At 44.8% G+C, this 27,344-nt stretch overlaps 1 protein-coding gene across 1 annotated transcript in view; it reads right to left on the minus strand.

The window, feature by feature from the left end:
* MYO18B (myosin XVIIIB) overlaps positions 1–27,344 on the minus strand; it is a 297,959-nt gene that overhangs the window by 51,391 nt on the left and 219,224 nt on the right. The window contains exons 38-39 of the mRNA XM_063623416.1: positions 26,655–26,792; positions 23,725–23,910 (exon numbers count right to left, since the gene is read on the minus strand). Of these exons, the coding sequence (XP_063479486.1) occupies positions 23,725–23,910; positions 26,655–26,792 (324 nt within the window). The remainder of the gene's footprint in view (positions 1–23,724; positions 23,911–26,654; positions 26,793–27,344) is intronic.

A 27,344-nucleotide genomic window follows, 5' to 3' on the forward strand; every position in this document is an offset into this window, starting at 1 on the left:
ACGGGGGCTTAGAGCAGGAAGCCACCTGGTAAAGATTGCTCAGTCACGGGGTGGCAGAGAAAAAAACTAGAACCTGGGTGTTTCCTACCCCATCCTCTGTCTCTTAACAAGTGCACCCCTCTCTCCATTTCATCCACCTTAGATGGGTCATTTCTGCCTGGACATCATTCCAGCTACTTCAGTAATCATAGCTCCAGGGACTAGAGCTTCAGTGGTGAGGAAGGGGCTTTGTACTTGATTCTTAGAGTCCCTGATGGATGGGGAGGAGTGGACGGCACAGACTCCTCAAGACCCTATCACACAGGGATGGAGAATGTGGCTAAGGCTCTCTTGGGACATTAGGATGGAGAAGGGGAAGGGAAAGGGAGGAGGGATCAGGCTTTAAGGTACGCAACTCTACCTTGGGTTTTTCAGTCGCAAGGTTTGCAAATAAAAATTTTAAAAAGAAATCTCTCTAAAGTTCCTTAAAGCTCTTGCTATTCAGAGCTCCTAGCTTTCCCATCCCTAAAAATCCTCTCCAGCCTATGACTTCTGGTGCAGCATCCTCAGAAAGGGGCAAAGAAGAGCCATCATGGGACCCCAACAACATTCTCAAAGTTGACACCAACAGAGCAGGGGATTCACAAAACCCCCAGATGAAAACAGACATCCTGACCTGGGGTAAACTCCAAACACCCCAATCCCAACTTCCCAGAGTCAACCACCCAATTGCTCTCTGAATAAAAAGGCATTTCATTTTTCTGCTCAAACACAAATATGACATATCTGTGCCACCCAATTTTTCTGACAGGGGAATAATTATATCAACATAATTAAGTCTCGACTGCAAAAATTATCTGCACCGCATATACTGACACTACACTTCCCACATCATACTGCATTGTTCCAGCTGGTAATTACTAAGCCACCTTTGACATGTCTTATTTCAATTTAAATGGAAATGCAGCTCATATTTCTTCTCAGCCCACTAGCCCATGTGATTGCAGAAACAGGGAAAATGGACTTTGAAACTTCTCAAGTGGCCACTGGATTTTGTCTCCAAAGAAGTTTAGCGTGGGAACAATTTATAACTTACCCTGGATCCCTTCTCTAGGCCTCAAGTATCTCATCAATACAATCTCTTGCATCTTTCCTCTGCTCTCCGTTCTCTTTTTTATAAATTTAGTCTTCATCATCACCTCCTTAAGGATTCACATAGTTCTTTTTTTTTTTTTTTTTTTTTGAGACAGAGTCTTGCTCTGTTGCTCAAGCTGGAGTGCAGTGACGCAATCTCAGGTCAATGCAACCTCTGCCTCCCGGATTCAAGCGATCCTCAGCCTCCCAAGTAGATGGGACTATAGGCGCCCACCACCACACCCTGCTAATTTTTGTATTTTCAGTAGAGACAAGGTTTTGCCATGTTGGCAGGGCTGGTCTCGAACTCCTGACCTCAGGTAATCCACCTGCCTCAGCCTCCCAAAGTGCTGGGATTACAGGCATGAGCGACCATGCCTGGCCAGGATTCACATAGTTTTAAACGTGTTCCTCTCATCAATCTAGCCCACTCTCCAACTGTACTCTACAAAGCCTCCAAGGAGGAATCTCTTTAACCTGATCATATCATTCCTCTGCTGAAAAGTCTTCAATGTCTCCTCAGTTCCCACAGTCCCAACATTGTTGTTTAGCATATCAAGTCCTTCACAGTCTCTGTCCCAACTCGCCCTTTCTTTTTGCTGCCCACACCTTGTACCCCACATCAGTAATTCCCAGAGTATTCCCAAGCTCCCAAACATGCCATGTTCTTTGATGCCTCTGTGCCTTTGAACCTACAATTGCTCCATCTGGAATGCTCTACTCTGCCTTATCCCTTCTCTGACAAGTGAACTTCTACTCATCCATCAAGACCCCATTCCATAATCACCTCCTGTATGATGTGCTCTCTGGCTCCCTCTCATAGAATTAGTTTCTTTCCCTTCTATGCTCCCAGCATTTGTACAAGCCACTAGGAGAGACAGATATCCCATCAGATAGTAATTATTTGCCAATGTCTAATTCCCTACTATACTGATCTCCTTATGAGTAAGGTTGTACTCAGCCTTATATCCCAAATATCTCGTGCAGTACTCAGAACTTAGAAGTCACCACATAAATACTTCAACTTTAAACTCTTCCTGCCCTAAATTCATGACTTGGGTAGCACGCAGCAGGTCTTACCAACATGGGCCTTCAATTCACACAGACATGGGCTTGCAACCAAGCTCCACCATTTGCAATGTGACTCCAAGCCAGTCTTGTCACCCACTTGACCCTCAGTTTTCTCATCTGCAAAGTGGGAATAATAACAGCATTGTTGTGCTATAGGACTAGTTGAAGAGTCACTGATGAGAGGAAGTGTTTGACACATTGCATAGACTGTAACAAGTGCTTAATAAACATCAGCTCCCTTTCCTATTCTTAGAACTATTGAGTGACAGCTTGTGCAATATGCCAACCTGGGGGGTCTCCTCTGTTTTGATGCTTTCTCACCCTCATCCTATCTTCCCTGTGCCCCTCATTCTCTCCACTCAGGCACGTGCTCTGTACTCTACTAGTCAAACTACTGTAATGCCCCAGCATGGGCCTCAAAGTCCTTCCTTTCTCCTCTCCACAAAAACATGCTCGTCCTATGTCCCACTTCCTCACTGTCAGGTCACAATTCACCATGCCCAAGAATGAGATACGACCACTACTGCCAATGTGACAACCCCCTGGGGGACATTAGGCCTTAACCTGGCGTAGCATCCATGTATGTTCACAGCAGTCCCAGGAGAGACTCTACTTGGGTTGCAGACACAGCAACCCAAATACAAATACAAATACAAATACAGGAGCTGGAAAATCGGATCACCCCTTGAATAAAGCCATCCAGGCCACTGGTGATTAAAATGACTGTAACCCAACAGCTATGCAGATAGGCATAGCCAGGGAGAAACAGCACGGATATGAGAATGAGAACCACATCCAGTGCAAGACGTAGAAATGGATCCCACATCTGTTCGGATTCCCCAGGCACCAATGAGTAATCCTAGAGTCGGCCCCTCAACTCTACAATAGATGTCAATTCCTTCCCTATCTTCGATACAGAGCATCCTGCAGCCCAAGTTACATTCTGGTGCTTTGTAAACTGTAAAGAGCTGAATGCATAGGAGGTAATTATCTTTCATACTGTTTCTTCATTCTTCAGAAACACACTTCTCTTTTCAGGCATATCCCGTCACCTCGTAACAAATGAAACCTCAATCAGCATTTTCCACAAGCCAAAGAAACATCTTAAATGAGCTCGAGTAAGAAGGGGGAAACAACCCCTCTCAGGCAAATCAAGCCTCATCAATAGTCTTGCATTATTAGATATGTTCTTCCAAGAATTGATCAAGGAGGACATGGAATGGAGATATTGGTGCTGGTGATCAATGCCAGATCCTAGCCTTCCCCAGGCTTGGATCAGAGTCAATGCTATCTCCCTCAGAAATAGGGTGAAGGCAAAAGCTACCATCAGAGAAAACAGAGCATGCAACATAAACAGCAAAAGACACCAATAAACAGCGTGCAGCCAGGCACGTTAATGACTAAAATTAAGACAATGATTTCTGGACTTGATTGGTTTCCATCTGCTGAGGCACAAGGATATTACAGAGTTGTAAACATCAAGCCCTCATCTCAAAGTAGTGGAAAATTCCACCTATTGATTGCACAATGGACTTTTTTGGTAGCTACAGATTTTATTCATGGCCATTTTTTAGTGGAATTGGTTGAAATGTCCACTAACTCTAAATTGAGTGCACTAAGTGGCCTCAAGAGAGAGGTTCTGGGTGGATTTTTATTTCTGACCAAAAGACACTGAGCAGTGTCTTGAGAGAGCAGGGTTTCTCAACCTCAGCATTAGGGGTATCTGGAAGCAGATACTTCTTTGTGAGTGCTTAGACGGGGCTATGCTGTACATTTCAGAATGCTTAGCACCATCTTTGGCCTCTACCCACTAGATACCAGCAGCACCTCCCACCCAAGTTGTGCCAGCCAAAAATGTCTCCAGATGTTTCCTAATGCTCCCTGGGGGGACAAAATCACCCCTAGCTGAGGGTCAAGCTACAAGCATAAGGGTAAGCAGTAGACTCTATTTTTAAAGAAATGGACTCTGGAGTCAGACATGTGAATTTGAATCTAGGACAAACCACTGTTTGCTGCGTGACCTCATCTTAAAAGTGTAAACCTCACCCTTTCATAACTTTGGGGGACCTGGCATAAAGAGAAACTATGATATAGTACCAGCTGCTCCAAGTGGGGTCTCTGGGCCAGGAGCATCAGTATCACCTGGTTGCTGGTTGGAAATGCAGAATCTCAGGCCCTGCCCCCGATCTGCTGAGTCAGAATCTGCGCCTTAACAATATCCCTGGGTGATCTGTGTACAGGTGATATTGGAGAAATGCAGACATTGTGGTTAAGAGCATATGTTTTAGAGTGATCACACATGTTGGTGTCAATCTTTCCTAGCTATCTGGCCTTGGGCAAATCACTTCAACTCTTGTAAGCCTCTTTTGTTAAATGTGTAAAATAGACATAAAAATATTTCCTTGCTCATAAGGTTGAAAGTGCAGATTTAATTAGATGGTGCATCGAAAGCACTTTGCACAGTGCCTGTCACATAGTAGACATGTAGTAAATGTTAATCCCCAGGCTGCCCTCTGCCCCCCTTTCAGATGCCTCTCAGACTATGATATTAGGATGCCGGGGCTCACAGCAGCGGAACATAAAGACGTTGAAGCTACCCCATACACTTTTGCGATCTTCCTTTTGATGGAGTCTGAAATTATATCAGCCATTTGGCCACTCATGGTCCATTTATTCATTTATTGACTCAGCAGGAAAGAAAAACAACTGCTAAGCGGTGTGCTCTCTTTCTTTTACCTCCACATCTCAAGGTTATGGCCTGGTTGTGCACGCCTCTTGGATGAACAGCCTCATCAAATTCACTTCGCAGCTGGGGCCCATTGACTCTTGCCAGGTCCATCAATTCTGCCCTCCCAGGCACTCAGGATCATCTTTTGCTTCTGATCGAGGAGCTTGACTCACAAGGTCTTCCAGCACTTTGGAAGCCAGGCATTGATTCCAACAGTCTCCCCGATTTTTCTCCAACTCTGGGATATGGCCCTTTGACTCTCTCCCAGTGCCAGGGATCGCTTTGCTCACAGCCTCCAAAGTCTCCTTCTTCCCCCGTATTCCCTCTCTGGAGGCCAGACACTGCCCTGGGACAGAGAGTGGACTGAACCAATCAAAACTGTGCTTAAAATGGCTCCACATTTTAATGGGACCCTTTGGAATCATGGGAGAGGTCTATGAGTTTCCTGTGCAAATCCAAGTGCTTGGTGGGACCCTTTCAGTTTTATGTTCCAAAACAGTAGCGGCAATTTACAACCCTCAGGTCAAATCTGGCCTCCTGCCTGTTTTTGTAAATCAAGTTTTATTGGAGCACAATTATGCATTTATGCATTATCTGTGGCTTCTTTCATGCTATAATGACAGACTTCAGAGGTTGAGATAGAAACTCTATGGTTTGCAAAACTGAAAATATTTATTACCTGGTCCTTTGCAGAAAAAGTTGACTGGCCCGTGTTCTAAAATCCTAAAGTTCTAAAATTGTGTAGCATTAGGAGCTAACAATTCTAAGAATGTATAGATTTCAATATTCCATATTTCTATTAGGTTGAGCCAGTTACAATCAGCTATATTGAACCACTTTGACCTATACAAATGGCAAATTCATACGGTTCAATTTAATAAGATTTTAATATTATGTGTGTCGAATGATTCAAGATTCTATTAATCCTGGGATTTTCTGGCTTGAAGGCTCTAAGGTCTTATATATCAAAGTTCTAGGATGCTATCATTCCAAATGCTGAGATTCGGCGGGTCTAATTGTTGAGTAGCCATACTGATAATTAAGAGATGCTGTTGTATTAAAGGAAGAAAAGGTATGAACATTAATTAGCAGACATAAAAGAGTTTAGTGAGTAAATTAATTTCTCAAAAAATGCAAGTTGATGGTACCTTGTGGAAAAAATGGATGAAATACAGATGTGAGATGGTAACGTTTGCCTCCTCACTGTCCTAAGACTAGGATGACCTAAGACACAATTGAGATTTGACCCAAAACAGCTGTGGGACCAAATGAGGCTCAGATGAGTATGTATTACTATTTGTTGCCCCAGAAACAGGTCCCCCTCCTTGTGACAATGATGTGATGATGAGAAAAGTCACATGTGCGTTCAAAAGGGATTGGAAAGGAAGCAGCATGTGGTCCAGCCACCTCCACCCTGGGGAGAAGTCTGGGAGGCAATTACAAATAAGATGGGAACACAGAGAAAGCATTTGGATTATGCACAAAAGGATTATGCCTGTTTGAGATCATGCCTGCTGTCCAATATGGTAGCCACTAGCCACACATAGCTATTGATCACCTGATGTGTGGCTGGTGTGACTGAGGATCTGAATTTTAAATTTTATTCCACTTCAATTAAATTTAAATATCCCTATGAGGCTGGTGGCTACCATGTTTGACAACACCATCCTAGGGTATTCATATATGTTATAGAGAGATAGAAAATAAGATATCAGAGAAACTATGGCACTTCACTTGTTCTGTCTGCTGAAATCACCCCACGGGAGAAAACTGGAGGAACTCCAGGCCAAGAGCCACTGGGGTCTGTCCTACGTTCTATGTTCTGTATTTCTATGGTCTGAAGGTTCTAAGAGGTGCTATTGTTCTATGTTCTAAAAATGCAAATCCCTGAAGGGCAGATGTGCTCAGGAAACCCTTTTGATTGATATTCACAGCCACCACCACCACCCCATTTTTAAGAGCAAGCTCTCACTTTTGCATGTGTGAATGTTTCATGGGGTCACTCAGCAATTAGTAAATATTGGAACACCTACTAAGTGTGTGGTTAGCTTCTGGACCCCGCACTGGAAGCACCAAGAAGAAAGTGATGCTTAACAATAAGAAGTAGACAGTGTCCTTCAGAAACAAGATCTAGAAGCAAAAAAACAAATCAGTAATACAGAGGCAGGAACCATAGCTAAATTGTGTAGTAGACTGTGTGGGTGAGATCCGCGCGGAAGGAGATCCTATCTCTTTTTTTTTTTTTCCTTTGAGACAGAGTCACTTTGTCACCCAGGCTGGAGTGCAGTGGCACTATCTAGGCTCACTGCAACCTCCACCTCCCAGGTTCAAGCAATTCTCATGCCTCAGCCTCCGGAGTAGCAGGGATTACAGGCATGCACCACCACACCCAGGTAATTTTTGTATTTTTAGTAGAGACGGGGTTTTGCCATGTTGGCCAGGCTGGTCTCCAGCTCCTGCCCTCAGGTGATCCACCTGCCTCAGCCTCCTAGAGTGCTGGGATTACAGGCGTGAGCCACCGCGCCCAGCCGAGATCTTGTCTCTAACCTCTCTCAGCCTTAGTCTCCTCACCTGCAATTCAGTGCTGATGAAATACCTACATCAGGGCTTCTGCCATGCTGCTGTGCCTAGGAGTCACCTGGGACCTTGTTAAAAAGCCAATTCTGACTCAAAGGTGTGGGGCTGAGCCTGAGACTCTACATTTCTATAGCCAAGGCTGCTAATTTGCGAATATATTTTGAAAAGTAAAGCCATAAGTCACACGAAATTGAAGAGAATTAAATGACATGAGGTATAAAACATGCTCAGGCCTGGCATAAATGATAGGCTGTTATATAAGTAATAATAACAAGTCAATACAAGCTATACATAATGCAACTTAAAATATACCTACAGCTGACATCCTTAACAGACACAAACCAAACAAGCAACCAACCACAGAATCACAAATCGGGGTTCTGGTCACACTTTTCCTATGAATTTATACATATATATATGTATAAATTCATAGGAAAAAATATATATAATGACCTGTGAGTCATATATAAACATAATGTGTGTATATATATATATATATATATATATATATATATATATTTTTTTTTTTTTTTTTTTTTGAGACAGAGTCTCACTCTGTCGCCCAGGCTGGAATGCAGTGGCATGAATCCCAGCGATCCCAGCGCTTTGGGAGATTGAGGCAGGTGGATCACCTGAGGTCATGAGTTCAAGACCAGCCTGGCCAACATGGCGAAACCCCGTCTCTACTAAAAAAAAATTTTTTTTTTTCCCCTTCGGGTTAAGTGAATCTTAACTATGAGTATCAGCACACATAAGTCTGAATCGTCCCTAGGACCCTGTCTGAAAATCATACCAGTTAAAATGCAAACATGATTGTTAGATTTGACATGCAGCCATGATTTGGCTTACAGACAACAAGTCTTTAATGTCGACCCAACATTAAACTACAACAAAAACTACTCTCTCTAAACAACAAAAGTGCATAAACACAATCTTAATTTGCATCCTTGGGATTTCCCAACTGAGGCTGCGCCTTTGTGATGGAAACGAAATAGTCTGAACACAGGAAGGCATCTTGGTGTGGGAAGGCACTGGTAGGAACAGACAACAGAAGGATCATCCTGGGAAACTCAGAGCTGCCAGACTCTCAAATGAGCTACAAAAAGATCTGCATCACTGAACTGTAACCATAGCTGGGGCCAATAGGAAAGCAGACAGCCTTATTTGGTTTTACTCTCTCATGTTTTTTGGCTGGGGTCAGCGGGTGAGTACTACAAAGAATATCAATTTATTGACCACTTAACATGTGCAAAATATTCTAATCTCCCAACTACCTGATAACCCATTCTACAGATGAAGAAACAAAGACTCAAAGAGGACAGGTGCCTGAAAGAGATTGAGACAAGATTTAAACCCAGCTCTGCTGTCTGCCTCCAACTCCACTTCTTCTTCCAACAGAGCATAGAGCAAGAGTTGGCCAACTACAGCCCGTGGGCCAAATCCAGTCCACCATCTGTTTTTCTAAATAAAGTTTTATTGGAACATAACCACGCTCATCTATTCATTCATTTGCATACTGTCTAGGGCTGCTTTTGTGCTACAACAGCAGAGTTGAGTAGTTGTGACAGAGACAGTATGGACTACAAAGTCTAAAATATTTACTACCTGGCCCTCTACAGAAAATACTTGCCAGTCCCTGGATCAGAGCATCCAGTTGCTACCTGCGTGCAAACTCAGCAGGCTCTCAGAAAGAAGGGAAAACCGAAAATCATCTTATTTCTTGAGTTCCTTTCCTTTTGTTTGCTGAAAAGTGACATCAGTCTTTTCTCTTCTCCCCACCCACCAAGCAATTAGCTCACAAAGGCAGGAGCCTGAAGGATTCCCCCTGAGTGTTTGTTTATAAGTCTCTCTCCAGCAGGATGCTTTGTCTCCAAACCGCTGCCAAACTTTAATAACAGCATCAACCACATCATCTTCCACCAAAAGGAAACAGGAAAGCTAGTTCTGCCGCCCAGCTGGGTGGATGTCAGCTGCAGACAGCTGCAAATTGCCTGAACAAGGACAGATGTAGCTTGTTTTTGCCTTTCTTTTTCCATTTGAAAACTTTGCGAGGGGGAGATGAGAATACGGTTAGGGAAATGAATGTGTTGATTCTAATTATCCAAGCGGGCGGGCGGCAGAGGTGACATGCAGCAAGATGGGCTCCGAGTCATTTACCTGGAATGCAGCCAAGACAAGGCTGGAGAAAGGGCAGAATTCCAATGAAGCTGACACTCAGGACACTGAGCACAAAGAAGGAGACATCTATGAACTCACAGGTCACAAGATGGGGTATATAGCATTTGGGGACGTCATTCCCGGAATTTTCAAATAGGAAATAATTCAACCACTGGCCTAGACTTATATGCCTGCTCCGAATCACAGGGTTTGCTTACTCTTGAAGGGGATCTGCAGTGCTCTGATTCTAGTCTCACTCTGATAATGATGTGATGATGATGGTGGTGGTCATAGTGATGAGAGAGTGATAATAATAATTTTCATGATGGTGGTGGTGGTAATGATGGTGATGATAATGATGGTGGTGATCAAGATGACGATTGATGGTGATGGTGATGATGATGCAAATGGTGGTGATGATGACAGTGATGAAGATAATGATGGTAATGGTTGTGGTAACAATGGAGGTGATGCTGATGGTGGGAATGGTGGAAAGGATGATGTGTTGGTGGTGATGGTGGTAGTGATGAAGAAGATGATATGGCAATGATGATGATGACGGTGATTATGGTGATTATGATGACGATGATAGTGGGCTTACTTTGTGCCAGGCACTGTAATAAGTACTTAAACATTATTTTATTAAGTAATCCCCACAATGCTATGAAGCAGTTGCCATAATTATCTCCATTTTATGAGTTAACAGGGAAACAGAGAAAGTGAGTGCCTTGACTAAAGTCACACAGTAAGGACATGATGGAACTGAGATTTGCATCTAAGTCTCCTTACTCCCAGTTCTTTGTCCTGTCAAGCTCTTTCTTCTCTCAGCATGTATTTTTTTACGCCTACTCTGTGCTAAGCAATGTTCTAGGGCAAAGGTAAGTGATTTTTTTTTTCTGTAAAGGACCAGGTAGTTTGTATCTTGGATTTTGCAGGTCAAATCGTCTTATCACAAATACTCCTCTCTGCTGTTGTAGCCCCAAAGCAGCCATAGAAAATATGTAAATGTCTGTGACTATGTCTTAATAAAACTTTATTTATGAAAATCAGGAGAGCAGCCAGATCTGACCATAGGTTATCAAGCTGTATTTTATGGTGCTGCCTCAGGGGCCAGGGTGGAAGAGTAGGTGAGCCCTAATGGGGAGCTCTGCTTTTATTTACCACAAATCTGTATCAGCTATGGATTTAAAATAAAATTTGGCTACTTAAAAGAAGAAAAAAACGTGGTAATCTCTGGATAACTCCATGCTAACTCCCAGGTGAGATAAGCAAAGGATATCTCTCTGTCCTTTGAAACCCTCTCTCCAACAGATAAGGTGACACATCTGGAATCCAGCTGTGGGGTAGGTATAGAATCAATCTAGAATGGGATGGAGAAGGGGAGGTCTATGGGAATGTTGTTGCCCACGGACGTAGTAATTTCCCCAACCCCACAGTTGCATAACAGAGATGGAATTTCTACCAGTCTGAGGCTGGAGAAGACACCAGTTGGAATGAAGAGGCCTGGGCACCTTCAGGTTTGAGATTGTGTGACTCTGTGCATTGCTCTTGGGGTGTAGGAATGTGCTTGTTTCAGAGGAGGCTGCCACCATGACTATCAGCCCTTTGAGACACACTCAAAGCTTGCAGCTCTATGACCAACCAGCTCTGGGCTTGCCCAGGGGTCTCAGCAGAAAGAGCTTTAAAAGTCATCTGGTCCATTTTACAGAGAGAGAAAGTGAGTCCAGCGAGAGAAGAGATGTGCCCAAGGCCACAGAGTCAGTTAGAGGCAGAAGTGTGGCTTGGACCCAGACTTCCTGGCTTCAAGGCAAGCTCCTCCTACTGTGTGAGCCACTCCCTTTGAGAAGATAGAAAGGGAATTTAGGCTGTCCACTTCCGGCCTCCATTTCCTTTCTTTGATCCACCCTACTTATGGGATGTCCCAGCCCCAGGAGTAACAGAAAATATACAAAAAGGAGGAGGAAAAAGTCAAGCGGGAGGCAGGAACACAAGCAGAGAAGATAAAACCTAGAAGGGGCCTGTGGCAAGGCAGAGAGATCTCTGCAAGAGTCAAGGCCCACAGATGTGGCCTCCACCGTGGGCATCCAAAGGCTTTGCCTTTTTGGAAACCATTTCTCCTCCTTCTGGCTCTAACATTTCAATTTTCCTTGGGGGGGTATCTATTCTTCCTCTACTCTCCATCCATATGGCTAGGGTGGAGCGGACCCTACTCCTGGATTCAGGACTGGGCATGTACCCCAGAACTGTTCAATCCAGCCTGTACCCTTCAAGTACCAGTGCTTGGTTTAGGTGTGGGCATATAACCCAAACCAGGCCAATCAGAGTCAATGAGATTCTACTTCTTGGCCTTTGTTTGAGCCGCTGGGTGGAAAGGGCCCTCTTCTTGTTGAGGGTGATATAGCCTTGTTGTTTGTCAGCCTAATTCTGTTGCCACTAGGAAGGGAAAGCCTGTCTGAGAATGGCCGTCAACTCCACGGAGATGGGGAGGGAGGGATTCAGTCGGTGGTGTGCTGGGAAATGTTCAAAACTGACTGTGGGGATGAGTGGAAATCCTTGTAACATTTGCCAACTTCCATAGTGTAAATAATCCCACAATGGCCAATGTCAAGCTACCAATGTGATGTCACGGAGCATGGAATTGGGAAGAGATGGACACAGACAGCTCTGGCAAACACATACGGATTGACCCCAGCACACCGAATTCAGCCTGTTGGCATCATTTGAGTCCCTGAATTTCACTGAGTCTGAAGCCAGAGGTCATGAAACTTTTTCATTACATGAGCCAATAAATTTCCTCTCGCTTAAGCCAGTTTAATTTTGTTTCTGTCACTTACAACTGAAAGAGCCATAACCTAGACAAGTTATATTCATCTTTCCCCACTAAATACACTTTGAATTCCAAACCAGCCAATTCTCCCAAAAAAACCATTTCGCTTCCCAACCGCTTGGTCGATCCTCATATTCTGAGATCCCCTCTCCCTTTCTTATTGTTTAAGCTCTGTCAAAAAAGAACAGTAAAAAGAGAATTGACCTTCAAACCCAATTATACTTTGGAAATGAATCAAAAACATGAAGTGTCTGACTTGGGGCCCCCTGGATTTCCTTGGGACCACTATCTTTTAAAGATGTCAAATCATAACAATGATCAATCTTTCTACCATAAAGACTAACCTTCCTAAACCTCCCTGGCATACAATTAATTGAAGCATAATCTCATCTAAACAATATAAATTGGATTTATTTGAATGATTTAATATACTCCTGCCATATTCAATCAATATCTCTCCCCTTTCTTTTTTAAGTAATTAACTTTCCAGAGTTAAGTTACTCTAATTTCCAGCAATTCTGAAGTGACGAAAGTTCAATTGATGACATCTCAAGGGACAAGATTAGTATCTGCTCCTCTGTTTGCCATCTTGAGCCTCAGCGCATTATTTGTAATTGCTATTAGCAACTTTAAATTCTGATTAATTGCTGGAGAGCCTGTTTTCAATGCAGAAACAAAGCCACAAGTCGGGGAGTAATAGACCCAATTATTCCTAGGTAGGCTTTTGGTAATAGATTTTATTATCAGGATAACTCATCTCAGAGCCAGACGCAAAGAAACTCATTTCGTTAGATGGCAACACCTCTTGAATTGAGACAAGCACATTCACCATGTGAGATAAAGACAGCTTGGGAGAACTCACTTTCAGAAACATGTCTGAGGCTAGCAGCACCTAAATGCCTATTAGGACCAAGTTTCTTTTGTACAGGAACCTTTGTAGGGAGACAAACAGGAGACCACAGTGCCTAGAAGGAGGGGAGTGACAGAAATACCCGCGGGTTCCTCTGTCAGCTCTCTGAGCATGCGGGAGGCCATTAGGAGTAGGGATTAAAAGGAAATCTGTGAACACGGGGTTTATAAGCGTGTTGGGTCATTTTGGATCCCACTGAGATAACGGGGCAGCAATTAGGAGGGCTATCTCCCTGTCAGGAGAGCCATAAAATGTGTTATTTACACCCGGCTCATGGCCCCAAATGCCCTCCATATGGAATGCCTTTTTAAATACTTCAGTTCCCAGCCAGAATAATTCATCTTTACGCTTTCAAGTTCATAGCCATTTGCAGGGGGAAAACACCAAGGGCTTTTTGAAATGAACCCCTTCACTGTGGGTTTGGTGAATGCCATGGAGTAAGTAGACGGAAGGGGACTTTTGAAAACACGGGGTTTGGGAGTGGAAAAAAATTAAAGCAAATGAAAAAACAAAAACAAAAACAAACAAAAAACAGAACCTGACTTTGGGCTTCCTAAGGCCCCTACCTGCTGTGGTCAGATTCTCAGAAGGCAGGAGAAAATGAACAGGGAGAGAGGAGCAGGTGTGCTTTTGGGAATAGTTACGTGACAGGCAGATCTAGAAGCATGGCATGAATTACTTGTTTTAGTCTTTTCCAGGAGATGTGATTGCATCTATTTTATACCTCAGTTAAAAGAGCATGCTCAGAAGGATGGATTTCTAATGGTGAAGTAATCTTGCTTAAAGAGACAGTCAGTGAGCAATGAGACTTGATTAAGAGCCTTTCACCCCTTCCACTCTGCCAACCGCCTTCTAACAGGGTATGGGGACACCACCCCAAGGAGACTCCAGGTCACAGGAGTGTGGGAAGTGGCTCATATTGGCTGGCAAGAGCTGATAGCTAAATTTTAGGGAATTTTGCAAGCCAGTTGTCAAACACAGCTATTATTAAAGATTAAATGATACAAGCTTACAACTAAATAAATTATATGAAAAACAAAGGTAATACATACTCAAAACACATGGCTTTCTAATTATTTTGCTAACGTTTTGCTCTAACTATGCTTTTGAAGGTATTTGTGCTTATTGTACCTGTATGGTGGAAATGATATATAATGATGCACTACTGTGCATTGCTTCCCAACTCTGCCTTTGGTGACATCATGTATTAGGTTGAAATCAGCCCTGGAGAGAGAATTTACACCACAGAAATTGGCAAACACTGCAAGCCAGGAATCCACCTGCCCTGGAAAGGCAGTTGTTAAACATTTACCAGCACACCACCACCCCAATCTTTTTTCCTGGTGGTCTGGTAAAGTCCTCTCAGATCCAAATTCACCTCCTAATCACCTCCTAATCATCAATGGGCTTTTTCCTTCGAGGGAAACTGACCGATACAGAGGGGAACAAGGCCTTCACAAATTGACCAGTACAGAGGGAAACAAGCTATCCTCGAATCTGCTCTACGCCTCACATTCTTTACACTTTTCCCCTGAAGGTGGAAGATACACCCCAAAGTAACACCAAATAAATAATGCATGAACCATATATAATTGATGCTAGATTTAACAGAAGTAGAGCTGTAAGTGGTTGTCTATTAACTATTTATGACTTTGCCCAAGCGGCTGACAAGCCAGGCTCAGTGAGGAGATCACACCCATGGTCCCATGTTTTATTTAAACATGATTAAAAGTACACAGTCTGCAGCAGGGCCTTCAATTCCACTCAGAATTAGATTCTGCTGTGAAGTCGCCTCTGGGTCTCAGGAAGGTTGGGATTGGATTTTGCTGGAACTGCTACCAGTTTTTTTCCTACAAGGGTAGAGAGTCTAATTTCTGCCTCTTTCCATTCTTGACTTTCTCCTTCCCTGATGTTCCCCCTTCTCCAGCTGCCCTATGACCTTGGGCACAGCACCTCCCTGAGCCTCAGTTTAACCATCTGTAAAATGGGGAGTTATCATAGGCGTTAACTAAAGGGTTATGGTGAGGATTAGCTCAGACAGGTTGTTCTTAACAGGTGGTGATTTTGCCCCTTAGGGGACATTTGGTAATGTCTGGAGACATTTTTGATTATGATAAATGGGGTAGAAATGCTATTTGCCTCTAGTAGGTAGAGGACAGGGCTGCTGCTAAATATCTTACCATACACAGGACAGTCTTCACAACATAGAATTATCTGATCCTAGATGTCAATAATGCCAAAGTTGAGAACCTCTAGATTGCAGAATCAAAAGCAGTATTAACATATATTATTAATTTTTTAAAATTGTACTTGAACACGTAAACACTATGTATCTAAAATTCATTGAGTCGGTCAGACCCGCATTCAAATTCTGACTCTGCCATTTACTGGGAATGTGACTTTGGAGAAATTGCTTCATCTGTCTGGATTTTAGTTTCTTTAATGATAAAATAAGGACAATTACCTCCAACGGTGAGGCTCAAAATACAGGATTCGGATGTGAGGGCGATCTAGCTGTAACATCTGTCACCCTATTGATTGCCAGGGTTGATCTGGCTGATCTAGCTGGCTAGGTGGGTATCCCCTTCCCCCCTCACCATTCCATGTTCATCCCTCCCAAAGCTGCATGCTTCAAGAGGACGACTGTCTCTGATAGAGGAGGACCAGTCTTCGGTCAAGGGTATACCTCCAAACCTCCAAACAAGTTCTCAAAACAGAGGATTCATGTAAAGTACTTAACCCAGTACCCACCACACAGTATATGATAAACAAATGTTAGATCTTATTAACATCACTGCCATCCACTCACGGGCACTGCATGGATGAGGAGCTGGTAGAGTATGATAAAGCTTGAGTGGAAGGAGAAAATCAGAAACTCGAAGAGTAAGAAAAGGAAGAAAGAAAATAAAGTACCATCTATTAGGTGCTTATTATGGGCTGTCATTTGACACTTTTGTATACATGATCTCATTTAATCCCCATAGCTACCCAATAAAATAGGCCATATTATGCCTATTTTACAGATGAGGAAACTGAGTTGCTTCAATGTTAACTTAGCTGTCTGACGTATCAGACTCCAAGCCCAATGCTCCTTTCAACCACCATACAGTGGGTTAAATAGCGTCCCCCAAAAATCCATATCCATCTAAAAACTCAGAATGGGACCTTATTGGGAAATAGGGTCTTTGCAGAAGTAATGAGTTAAGCTGAGGTCATACTAGATTAGGGTGGGCCCTGAATTCAATGACTGGTGTCCTATAAGAAGAGGAGAGATACACATGGAGACAGAAAGAGAAGAGGGGAAGGCCATATAAAGATAGAGGCGCAGTGGCTCACGCTTGTAATCCCAGCACTTTGGGAGGCCGAGGCGGGTGGATCACGAGGTCAGGAGATCGAGACCACGGTGAAACCCCGTCTCTACTAAAAAAATACAAAAAAATTAGCCGGGCGTGGTGGCGGGCGCCTGTAGTCCCAGCTACTCGGAGAGGCTGAGGCAGGAGAATGGTGTGAACCCGGGAGGCGGAGCTTGCAGTGAGCCTAGATCGCGCCACTGCACTCCAGCCTGGGCGACAGAGCGAGACTCCGTCTCAAAAAAAAAAAAAAAAAAAAAAAAAGATAGAGGCAGAGATAAGCATGATGCAGCCCACAGGCCAAGGAATGCCTGGAGCCACCAGGGGAAGGAAGGATTCTCCCCTAGAGCCTTCAGAGGAGTATGTCCCTGCCAGCATCTTCATTTCAGACATCTAGCCTCCAGAACTGTGAGACAATACATTCCTGTTGTTTTAAGATATCCAGATTTTGAAAATTTGTTATGGTAGCCTAGAAACTTAACACACACCCTCCTCCCAACATGAGTCAAAACAATTCTGTGTGTGTGTGTGTGTGTGTGTGTGTGAGAGAGAGAGAGAGAGAGAGAGACAGAGAAACAGCATGCCTAAGCCTAGACAAGTGAGAGCTAAGGAAGAACAAGCAAAGCAAAAGAAAACAGGTTGAAGAGGGAGGAGGAAGAGATTTTGCAATTGGCATGCAGTAGGGGAGCTGCAATGAGAAAGAAGGAAGAGAAGAAAGGAATGGGGTGAAGAGTCTGTGTTTATATCCCTGTAACTGGTTTCTCTCTGACTCTCTGGCAACCTGGACATTGCCTGACACACAGCAGGCATTCACTAGACATTTGCTGAATGCAAGTGAGAGATGTCATGATAAACATGACTGGATCGCTGCTCCCCAAAAGCTGCCAGCCAGTATTTGCTTTATCATTCAAGAAACTCCACACAAGTTTCAGATAAATGATGCATCCTCCATACAATCTCCCCCAGGGCTCCTATTTGTGTGAAACCATTTCTTCCTTTGTCCACACATCCCATCTTGTATCAGAGTTGTTGAGGGACATGTGCATCTCCTCCTCTAGATCTTGAGAAATTCAAGGGCACAGTCCCTAGTCCATCCATGTCTGCATCTCCCACAACATCAGGCACAGGGCTAGGTACATAGTAAGATACAAACAAAAGTTGGTTGATCTAAAATTTTCCATTTCTAAGATGTACTTTTTTGACTCATTCTGTTAAGAGGTAAAACTTCAAAATGCTGAGAAAATTATTCAGCAAGCAATTACTGAGCATCTACCCTATACCTGACTCTGATATGGAGGTTGCAGCCCGAGTCAAGTAAAGTCTTCTCTCAGGGTCTCTCTCTCTAGGAAGACAGGCACATCAGCATTTACAATAACTGGGTGACACATGCATTGGTGGGGTGGGCACAGGGGGTATGGAACACAAAGGAGGTGCTTAACCTGATATTTGAGTTTTGAAGTTTGCATAGGCAGGCAGCAGGATGCATGAGGATAAAGGTGGTGAATCAAGGAGTAATATGGCATTGGGGTCTTGTCTTATTTCAATTGTGTTGCTATAAAGGAATACCTGAGGCTGAGTAATTTATAAAGAAAAGAGGTTTACTTGGCTCACGGTTCTGCAGGCTGCACAAGAAGTGTGACACCAGCATCTGCTTATAGTGAGGGCCTTAGCTGCTTCCACTCATGACAGAAAGGGAAGGGGAGCTGGTGTGTGCAGAGATCACATGGCAAGAGCAGAAGCAAGACAGAGAGGAGGAAGTGCCAGGCTGTTTTCAAGAGCCATTTCTCAGGGGAACTCTGGTGAGAACTAACACAGGGAGAACTCACTCGTTACCATGAGGAGGCACCAAGCCATTCATGAGAGATCTGCTCAAACACCTCCTGTGAGGCCCCAACAGGTAAAACCCAACAGCTGCAGCCTCCAAAATAGGTGCACCTGGTAGGCCGAAGTCAGGCCTTCCCATCAGCATCAGGACTTCCAGCTTCCTCAGGCACCCCTTGATTACCCAGTCCTGGGGCCAGGGTGGTTCCCCTGGGCCCTGTAACTACTGAGAAACAACAGGATATACATCCACAGACTAGTTGCTTCATCGCTCTAATGACAAAGGGACTGGAATGATTTAGAGCCAGAATATTATTTGCTCCATAATGGCTCCTGGAGTCTCCAGCAATAGTATATTTACTAAAATTAATGGGAAAACCTCATTTTTCTTTTTTCTGGGAAGCAAAGTTCCACTGGAGGGGTAATTGATCCTGATCTGGATGTGCTGGAGAGTCAGCTGGGGGTATAAATCATTCACATGCAACAACTCACAGTCCTTTAAACCAACACCAACAGTGACAAATAGTACAGGCTGGGGACAGGTGGAAAGGAATGTGGACAGGAGATCCATCAACATCCTTCCCGCTGCTCACCAGGGCCCAGAGCACTGGATCCTTTTTTTGGTCTCCACAGCAGAGCCATTTCTCAGCAAGGTTGGGTTGAAAGGGCAGCAGGGTGACCTGGTGATAGCTTTAGCATTGGACACGTAGGGCACCAATCCTAGCTCTGCCCTTCCCGACCCTGCAGCCCTGGACAACCTCACACCCTGGCCCCTCCATGTTCTCCATTTGCTGAGGTTGACATTAAGTGCTAAAGAAGACAACTTCTGCAAAGGGCTTGAACATAGAACAACTCAATAAACGTTTGTTGATGGAATGAATAAATGAATGCTTGGACTGTGGAGTTAGGAAATGTATTCTATCCCTCCCAGGGAGGATTTGAATTCTAAAAATGAAGACAGGCCAGGAGCAGTGACATGCTTATAATCCCAGCACGTTGGGAGGCTGGGGCTGCAGGATGGCTTGAGGCCAGCAGTTCAAGACCGGCCTGGTCAAAGTAGTGAGACCCCACTTCTATTTTTAAAAATTGAAAAATTAACCAGGCACAATGGTATGCACTTGTAGTCTCAGCTACTCTGGAGGCTGAGGCAGGAGGATCACTTATGCCCAGGAGTTGGAGGCTGCAATGAGCTATGACTGTGCCACTGCACTCCAGCCTGGGTGACTAAGACCCTGTCTCAATTAAAAAAAAAAAAAAAAACAAAAAAAAAAAAAAAAAAAAAAAACGGAAGATGGAGAAGGCAATATTTTGTCCAAAGAAATGGACTTGTGGTGGTGACAGTGGGCATGGGAGAGAGATTTGGTGCCAACTGGCCTTCTAAAATCCCTCAAATCACAGTGCATGCCCCCTTGCTTTGCCTGTGAAGGCTCTGAGCTCTCATTATGGAGGAAACTCCATATGTGCACGAAGTACACTAGGAATGGCCTTAGTTGTATTTTCTCATGCAGTTATATATTTCCATGTATGAGCTCCTGGGGAGCAAAGGTGTGTGCTGTTTCTCACTGGGTATCCAGCATCCGGCACAGGGCTTGACCCACAGTGAAAACCATGGATACATATCGCATGAAGCAAAGAAGCAAAGCTCTGGCTGCCTTGCAGGATTTTAGTGTAGTTTAGAGAGAACGTATGGCACAAAGAAGCTGCCCCTTATCTTATAGAAATGGGATGACGGAAGGCAAGTTGGTGGCATAGACATGAACAGATGGGATGATCTGTCTTCAGAAGCCAGGGAGAGTACCAGGATGCCACACCTATAGGAAGGGCCTTAGCAGCAAGACTAGACTTTCAATGACAGTGAGGACTTAACTCTCCCACTGAGCCCTGTTTCAGGCACACTGTGTAACTTCTACACAGCAAGGACCTTATGATTCCTTGCCCTTCCTCACCAGTGCCTATAACTGTGCCATGCTCATAGCTGCTGTTGAACAGGTATTTGTCGAATGAATAAATGAGTGATACAAGAAAGTATGACTTCCTCCCTTCTCCCAGTGGAAATTTCCCAGAGCTCAAAGGCAAAGGAAATATTTGAGAGCAAACAGGTTGGTGAGTTTTGGGACACCCAGTATTTGGAAGAGGCTGGTGGCCTGACCTTATTCGTGGAGCTTTGTTCTTCCAGAGAATCATTAAGGAAATGACGGGATGTACTGGATAACTTCAGAATACCAACCAAGCAGAAATGTGCCTTCCTCTTCTGTAGTGGGTTGGAGGGTGGACTCCCAAAAGACAAGTCCACCTGGGACTTGTGAATGTGATCTCATTTAGAAAAAGGGTTTGTAGGCCAGGCACAGTGGCTCATGCCTGTAATTCCAACACTTTGGGAGGCCGAGGCAGGTGGATCACCTGAGGTCAGGAGTTCGTGACTAGCTTGGCCAACATGGTGAAACCTCGCCTCTACTAAAAATACAAAAATAAGCTGGGCATGGTGGCACGCATCTGTAGTCTCAGCTACTTGGGATGCTGAGGCAGGAGAAGTGATTGAACCCGGGAGGCAGAGGTTGCAGTGAGCTGAGATTGTGCCACTGCACTCCAGCCTGGGAGACAGAGCGAGACTCTGTTTCAAAAAGAAAAAAAAAGCAAAAGGGTTTGTAGATATGATTAAGGTAAGGATGTTAAGGTGAGATCAACGTGGATTTAGAGTGAGCCCTGAATCCAATTACAGTTGTCCTTATAAGAAAAAGGCAGAGGGATATTTGGGACACACATACACAGAGAAGAAAGCCATGTGAAGAAAGCCATCACTGAGGCAGCCACAAACCAAGGAGCACCTGGAGCCATCAGAAGCTGGAAGAGGTAAGGAAGGACGCTCTTCCAGAGCCTTCAGAGGGAGTGTAGCCCTGCTCACACCTTGATTTCAGACTTCAGGCCCCCAGAACTATGAGAGAATGAATTTCTGTTGTTTTAAGCTCTGCAGCTTGTGATAATTTGCTATGGCAATCCTAGGAAATGAACACTCTTTCAACCACACCCACCAAACTAAAGAGAAAAGTTCAGCTTTGATAAACTTATCCAGAACCTTGCCATCAGAAACTGGAGACAGATGCAGGTCTAATTTCAGCATGCATGCAAGCTCTTTAAGGTTTTGTGTTGTGTCCATTTTGATTCATATGTGGGAACTATGCTATCATCTTTTCAGTATTTCAGGGCCTTTCAAGATCTGAATATGGCCCCAGGAATGGGGACAGGGAGCGGAAAGAGAGAAAAGAGGGAAGGAGAAAAGAGACGGAGAAAAAGAGATCAATGGACAGAGAGGAAGAAAATCACTATTTGATCTGGCCAGAATGCCTGAGTGCCTGGCTAGTTAAAGAAGACATCAGAGGAGAAAGGCTGGGGATGTTCTCTCCTCCCAGCCAGAGCCTGCAGGAGGGGTGCTCAGCTGCATGAGAAACGGGGCTGGTTAATGAGGAAGTTATCCTGTCAATTGGAGGAAAGAGCTTTTCTCTCTCCCAGGGCCATGGGTGTGGAGGAACTGCCAGTCAGGAGGCCTGGACTTTGTCTGGGAACCTCTGTCTCTGTGAGGTGCCTTACCGCCCCCTCACAGAAGAGCCAGGCAGCCAGCTTGTCAAGGGCAAAGCTGATGGGGATGACACCGGCTGTGAGAGACAGTGGCCCGAGACATATTAATATATTTGCTACAGGAAGAACAAGTTGGCAAGACCTCTCACAACACCAGAGTGGATAATGCAGGAAGGAGAAAACAAATGTAATTTAGAGACCTCTGGGCCAAGCCTTGGCATATTGTGGGCTGTCTCTAGAAGGCTGAGTGATGGTAGGCAATGGGGGTGCCAGATACACCCCAGGTCACAGAATCAGGAATCTGGAACCTTAGTGATATCTGGCCCCGTGGAGAAAAAGTGTAACAGACACTCTTAGATGCTCTGTGACCTGTGCAGAAACTTCTTAGAACAACACACCGAATGATGGAGAAACCTTCCCATTAGGCAGGAAACAAATTTTAAAATGTTCCTTGGGGCCTGGCGCAGTGGCTAACACTTGTAATCCTAGCACTTTGGGAGGCCGAGGTGGGCAGACTGCCTGAGCTCAAGAGTTTGAGACCAGCCTGGGCCACATAGTGAAACCTGTCTCTACTAAAATACAAAAAATTAGGCGGACATGGTGGCTCATGCCTGTAGTCCCAGCTACTCAGGAAGCTGAGCCATGAGAATCGCTTGAACCTGGGAGATGGAGATTGCAGTGAGCTGAGATCGCGCCACTGCACCCCAGCCTGGGGAAGAGTGCAAGACTCTGTCTCCAGAAAAAAAAAAGAAGGTTCCTTGGTCCATCCTGGAGGCAAAGTATGAGTTAGTGACCAAAAGCAGAGACTACGTTGTCAGGCAGCCCTGGGTTCAAATTCTTACTCCTGTGTGACCCTGGGCAAGCAAATGTACCATTCAGGACTTCAATTTGGCAAGTTGATTCTCCACGCATCAGTTTCCCCACCTTTTTAATGGACATCAAGATAGCACCTACCTCACAGTTTTGAAATGAGGATTTAGATGAGAAATGCTTCCTTCAGAACCTGGTAGGGAGTAAATACTTCATACGTGGTGGCTTGAATCATCATTTGTATCTTTATTTTTGTTGTGCTATTAACAGCCCAGAAATAGCTCTATGTTTACTAGATGTGGCCTTAGACTAGTCATCTCCCCTTTTGGAAGGCTCGGTTTGTCCTCATCTGTGAAATGGGGATAATAATTCTGACTTCACAGGGCTGACATGAGGATTACAGAATATTATGGATGTTGAGACCTGGTAAAAGATAGGCCGTTAATAAATACTGGTTCTTTCCTCTTTTGTATGAGGCCTTCCTGCCATTGGGATGGAATGAATGGAGCAGGAAAAGAAAGTCTGGGATCTGATATGTAAATGAACTTGGCGGCCATCCAGCAGCAGTGAATGCCATTGGTCCACTTTGGGCCCACCCCCAGGGTTTGCAGCCAATGACAGCGTTGTCTCAGCCCACTCTCCTTCTTGTTTCTCCTGGCTTCCAGCACACCCCGGAGGCCCAGGACCCAAACCCATGAGTCTCCCAAGCAGAAGTCTTAAGAAAGGGGGGGTCTACCCCATTGCAAACCCTCAGTCGCTAAGAGCCCATGATGGGGACAGGACTCACCAGCTCCATGCACCGCCGGCTGGCCTCTGCCTCCCGCTGCACCAGCTCTTCCATGTCAGCCTTCAGCTCTTCCAGGCGCCGCTGGTAGTACTGGCTGCTCTCCCGCTGCTGGGACTCGGAGGTGGCCGCCTGTGAAAGCTCCTCCCCCATCTTGATCAGGCTGTCCCGAAGCCGGATCACCAGGACCTGGGAGGGGCAGAGACACATGCCCACCTTGGAGTTGGAGGCCAGGGGTATGAAACAAGGGAGCCTCAGGAAGATAAATCCTTTGCCGAGTTTCCTGTGTTTTCATAATCAGGATAAGAATACTGATGTCTGCTACAAAAATGAAGAATTAACAACATGCAAAAAATGATGGTCGGGCGCAGTGCTCAAGCCTGTAATCCCAGCACTTTGGGAGGCCGAGGCGGGTGGATTACCTGAGGTCAGGAATTAGAGACCAGCCTGGCCAACATGGCGAAATCCCTTCTCTATAAAAAATACAAAAATTAGCCGGGCGTGGTGGCGCATGCGTGTAATCCCTGCTACTTGGGAGGCTGAGACATGAGAATTGCTTGAACGATGGAGGTGGAGGTTGCAGTGAGCCAAGATCATGCCACTGCACTCCAGCCTGGGTGACAGAGAGAGACCCTGTCTCGAAAAAATAAATGAATAAATAAAATAGCTGCTATTCTGAGAGGCAGTGTAGCATATTTATGAGAACCCTCGCCCCCAAGACCCTCTGGGTTCAAATCCCACCTCTACCTCTCCCTGGCTGTGTGACTTTGGCCAGGTTATTGAGCCCCTCTGAGAGACAGGGATGATGATAGTACCTGTGCCCCAAGGACGCTGTCAGAATCTAATTTGGTATGCAGAAGGCTTGGGTGCCTGGCACATAGGATGTGCCAGATAAGGGTTGGGGATTATTAATTTTTTTTTTTAGCAGCTCCTATTTATCTCGAGGGGCTGGTGCAATGAAGAGATAACTCTGCTGAGGTCAAAAATCTTTCCCCCACATGTGTTTTTGCTTCCAGATTTATAAAATGAGGGTGTTCAGACAATCTCTCACGAGCCTCAGCCCTACTATTTTATGACATTTTTCCTTTCCTGGTGGCAGGGGGGATGGGGAATCCTTGAGGACACAATGAAACAATAGAGAGAAAAGTGCTTTGGCCATAACGAGTGCCACACAAAACAAACCCAAAGACTGTTCTGCAGAATTCATTAGTTGGCCAACAAGCCTGGAACCAATCGATCCTGATGGGCAAATACTCTAGTGTTGACATAAGATGGGACCCACATGAATATTTCAAGCCCCTGCTAAGGACTCTGAGCCCTTTTTCTGCAGCCACAGGCAGTGGGGATAACAGCCTGCAGATCAGACGCCGAATAATAACCTAAAAGAAACGCTTTCCTATTTAGTTCACCTCTCAAATGAAGTTCAGCAATTCTAAGAACAGCAGGAAGAGTGAAAGGAGTTCTCAAACTGTGTCTTTGAGGTACCCCATCTCTACACCTCAAAGACCCAGAATTCTACTAAATTCAAATCATGGTGGCAGAGGGCAAAATTGAATTTGGAGATAGAATCTTTCCATTTGAAGTTTTCCCACACTCATTTTCTTTTCTCCTCTGCTATCATTTCACTACGCTAGAACCAAGTTTTAAAATGGCATGTGATATAGCCCAACTTTACATATTTAATCATTTAAAATATAGTAGATCAAAGTTTCATGGTGATCTGCAGAGACAGTCAGACCTTGAGGGATCCCTTGAGCAATTTCTGGGAACCACTGAGGGTCAAAGCAAAGAAGAATTTCTCTCTGTTCTTCATCCATAGCAGCCTTATTGGAGACCAGATGCCCCTAGGGAGATCAGGGGGAAATGTTTCAGAATGAGGAATGCAGCCTCCCAACTGTCTAGACACACTGTCTTACTGTGGTGAAGCCAGCTGACTGCAGAGAAATTGGAACATGTAACCAGGAGGAAGTGAAGGTCAGGTGTCAATCTACCTTATCCCACACACTGCCTGGCTTTATCTTCAGCAAGTCACTTGACCTCTCTGGGGTCATCTTCTCATCAGATAAGGCTTATCCTACCTGCCTCACAGGACTGTATCAAACCTCAAGTGGAGTGGCTGATGTGAAGGATTTTGACAATGGTGATGTCTTCTGTAAAAGTCCCATGTCACTGGCCTACAGAGCTGAAGAAGTGAACACCTGTGTTCCCAGCTCAAGGGCAACATGAATGTAATCACTGAACCTCACCCCAGCCCATCCAAGTCTTACCTGTCCTTCAAGGTTCAGCATTAATGCCACCTCCTCCCAGAAGCCTTCCTGATTCCTGAGTCTTGAAAAGATCTTTATCCTCTAAACATCACAGCCCTCTCTCCGTATTACAGATATTTATGTACGTATCTTACCCACATCGCTTACAAAGACGTATGCTTCTGAAAGCAGATCTGTGTCACACATCTGTCTTCTGTGCACCTAAAACAGGGCCTAGCACACACTGGGTGCAAAATAAATTTCTGTTCAAAACGAGTGTTGGGCATGTAAGTGGTTGAGTAGGTGGACGGAGGTAAGAAGAACTGGATCAATGCATAAAAGAGTGGGCAGACAGAGCGGTTGAGGGCTAAAGAAAAAATAATAGAGGAAGACAGGAAAAAGTAAAGGTGAAAGGAAGAACAAATGGAAGGGAGGATGGATGAATGGACCCATGATGGTGGAAGGAGATGGAGAGACATACGCGAGGATGGATGGGTAAACGGGTAGGTGGCTTGAGGGGTGATGGTATGATGGAAGGAGGGAGAGAGTTTGGGTGAGAAGTGGATGGGTAATGTATGTCTAGATAAAGGCATGTGAGTAGATAGATGAGTAGTAGAAGAATGGATGAAGCTTACACAAAAGCTCCCCTACTCTTGGCCCAAGCACTATTTATGAATCACTATGTACCTCAAATCTCTTAATCTGCACCTTCTGGAACTCTGTCTTGTTCTCCAAGTCACAGATGACCGCCTCCTGCCTGCTGACGATGGCTCGATCCACAGTGGACTGCTCCAAGTACTCGATACGCATCTGAGCCATCTGCAGCTGTAAGTACGAGAGAGAAGTCTATTGGACACCTGTTGTTCCTGATACCAGGACAGAGACATGTGCAGGACCCAGCCTGGGAGGGTGGGAGGAGCTATTCACACCACCTCCTTCTCTGCTCAGGTGTGCTGCATGTTAAATGTCTGCACAAGCAAGAATTGCCGGGTGTCAATCTTGGGACCCTCATCGGACCCTCACACCAGACCCGGATCCTGGGTCTCAGGTGCTGGGAGGTGATGCTTCTTATGTCTTCAGAATTGAAAACAAGACTTTCAATCAGTGCTTCCTTTCTCTCCTTCCCTGCTCTGATCAAGGAGCAAAGCTAGTCTGTGAGCAACAAGCTACGGCATCAAAAGATACAAGCAAGTGTGGGTTTGGGAGCCAGGTTTCTGCCTGGTGTGTGAGTCTGGGAAAGTCAGTTCCTTTCCTTGAGCCTCAGTTTCTTCATTTTTCTTGTGAGGATTAGAGGAGATTAGTGACTGGCACATAATAAGCAGCCAGCAAATGGACACTGCTGCTGTTCCATTTTTTTGTGCGTGTTGTTACTCAGCA

The sequence above is a fragment of the Symphalangus syndactylus genome, chromosome 18 (assembly GCF_028878055.3).
Source record: "Symphalangus syndactylus isolate Jambi chromosome 18, NHGRI_mSymSyn1-v2.1_pri, whole genome shotgun sequence".
NCBI classification, from domain to species: domain Eukaryota; kingdom Metazoa; phylum Chordata; class Mammalia; order Primates; family Hylobatidae; genus Symphalangus; species Symphalangus syndactylus.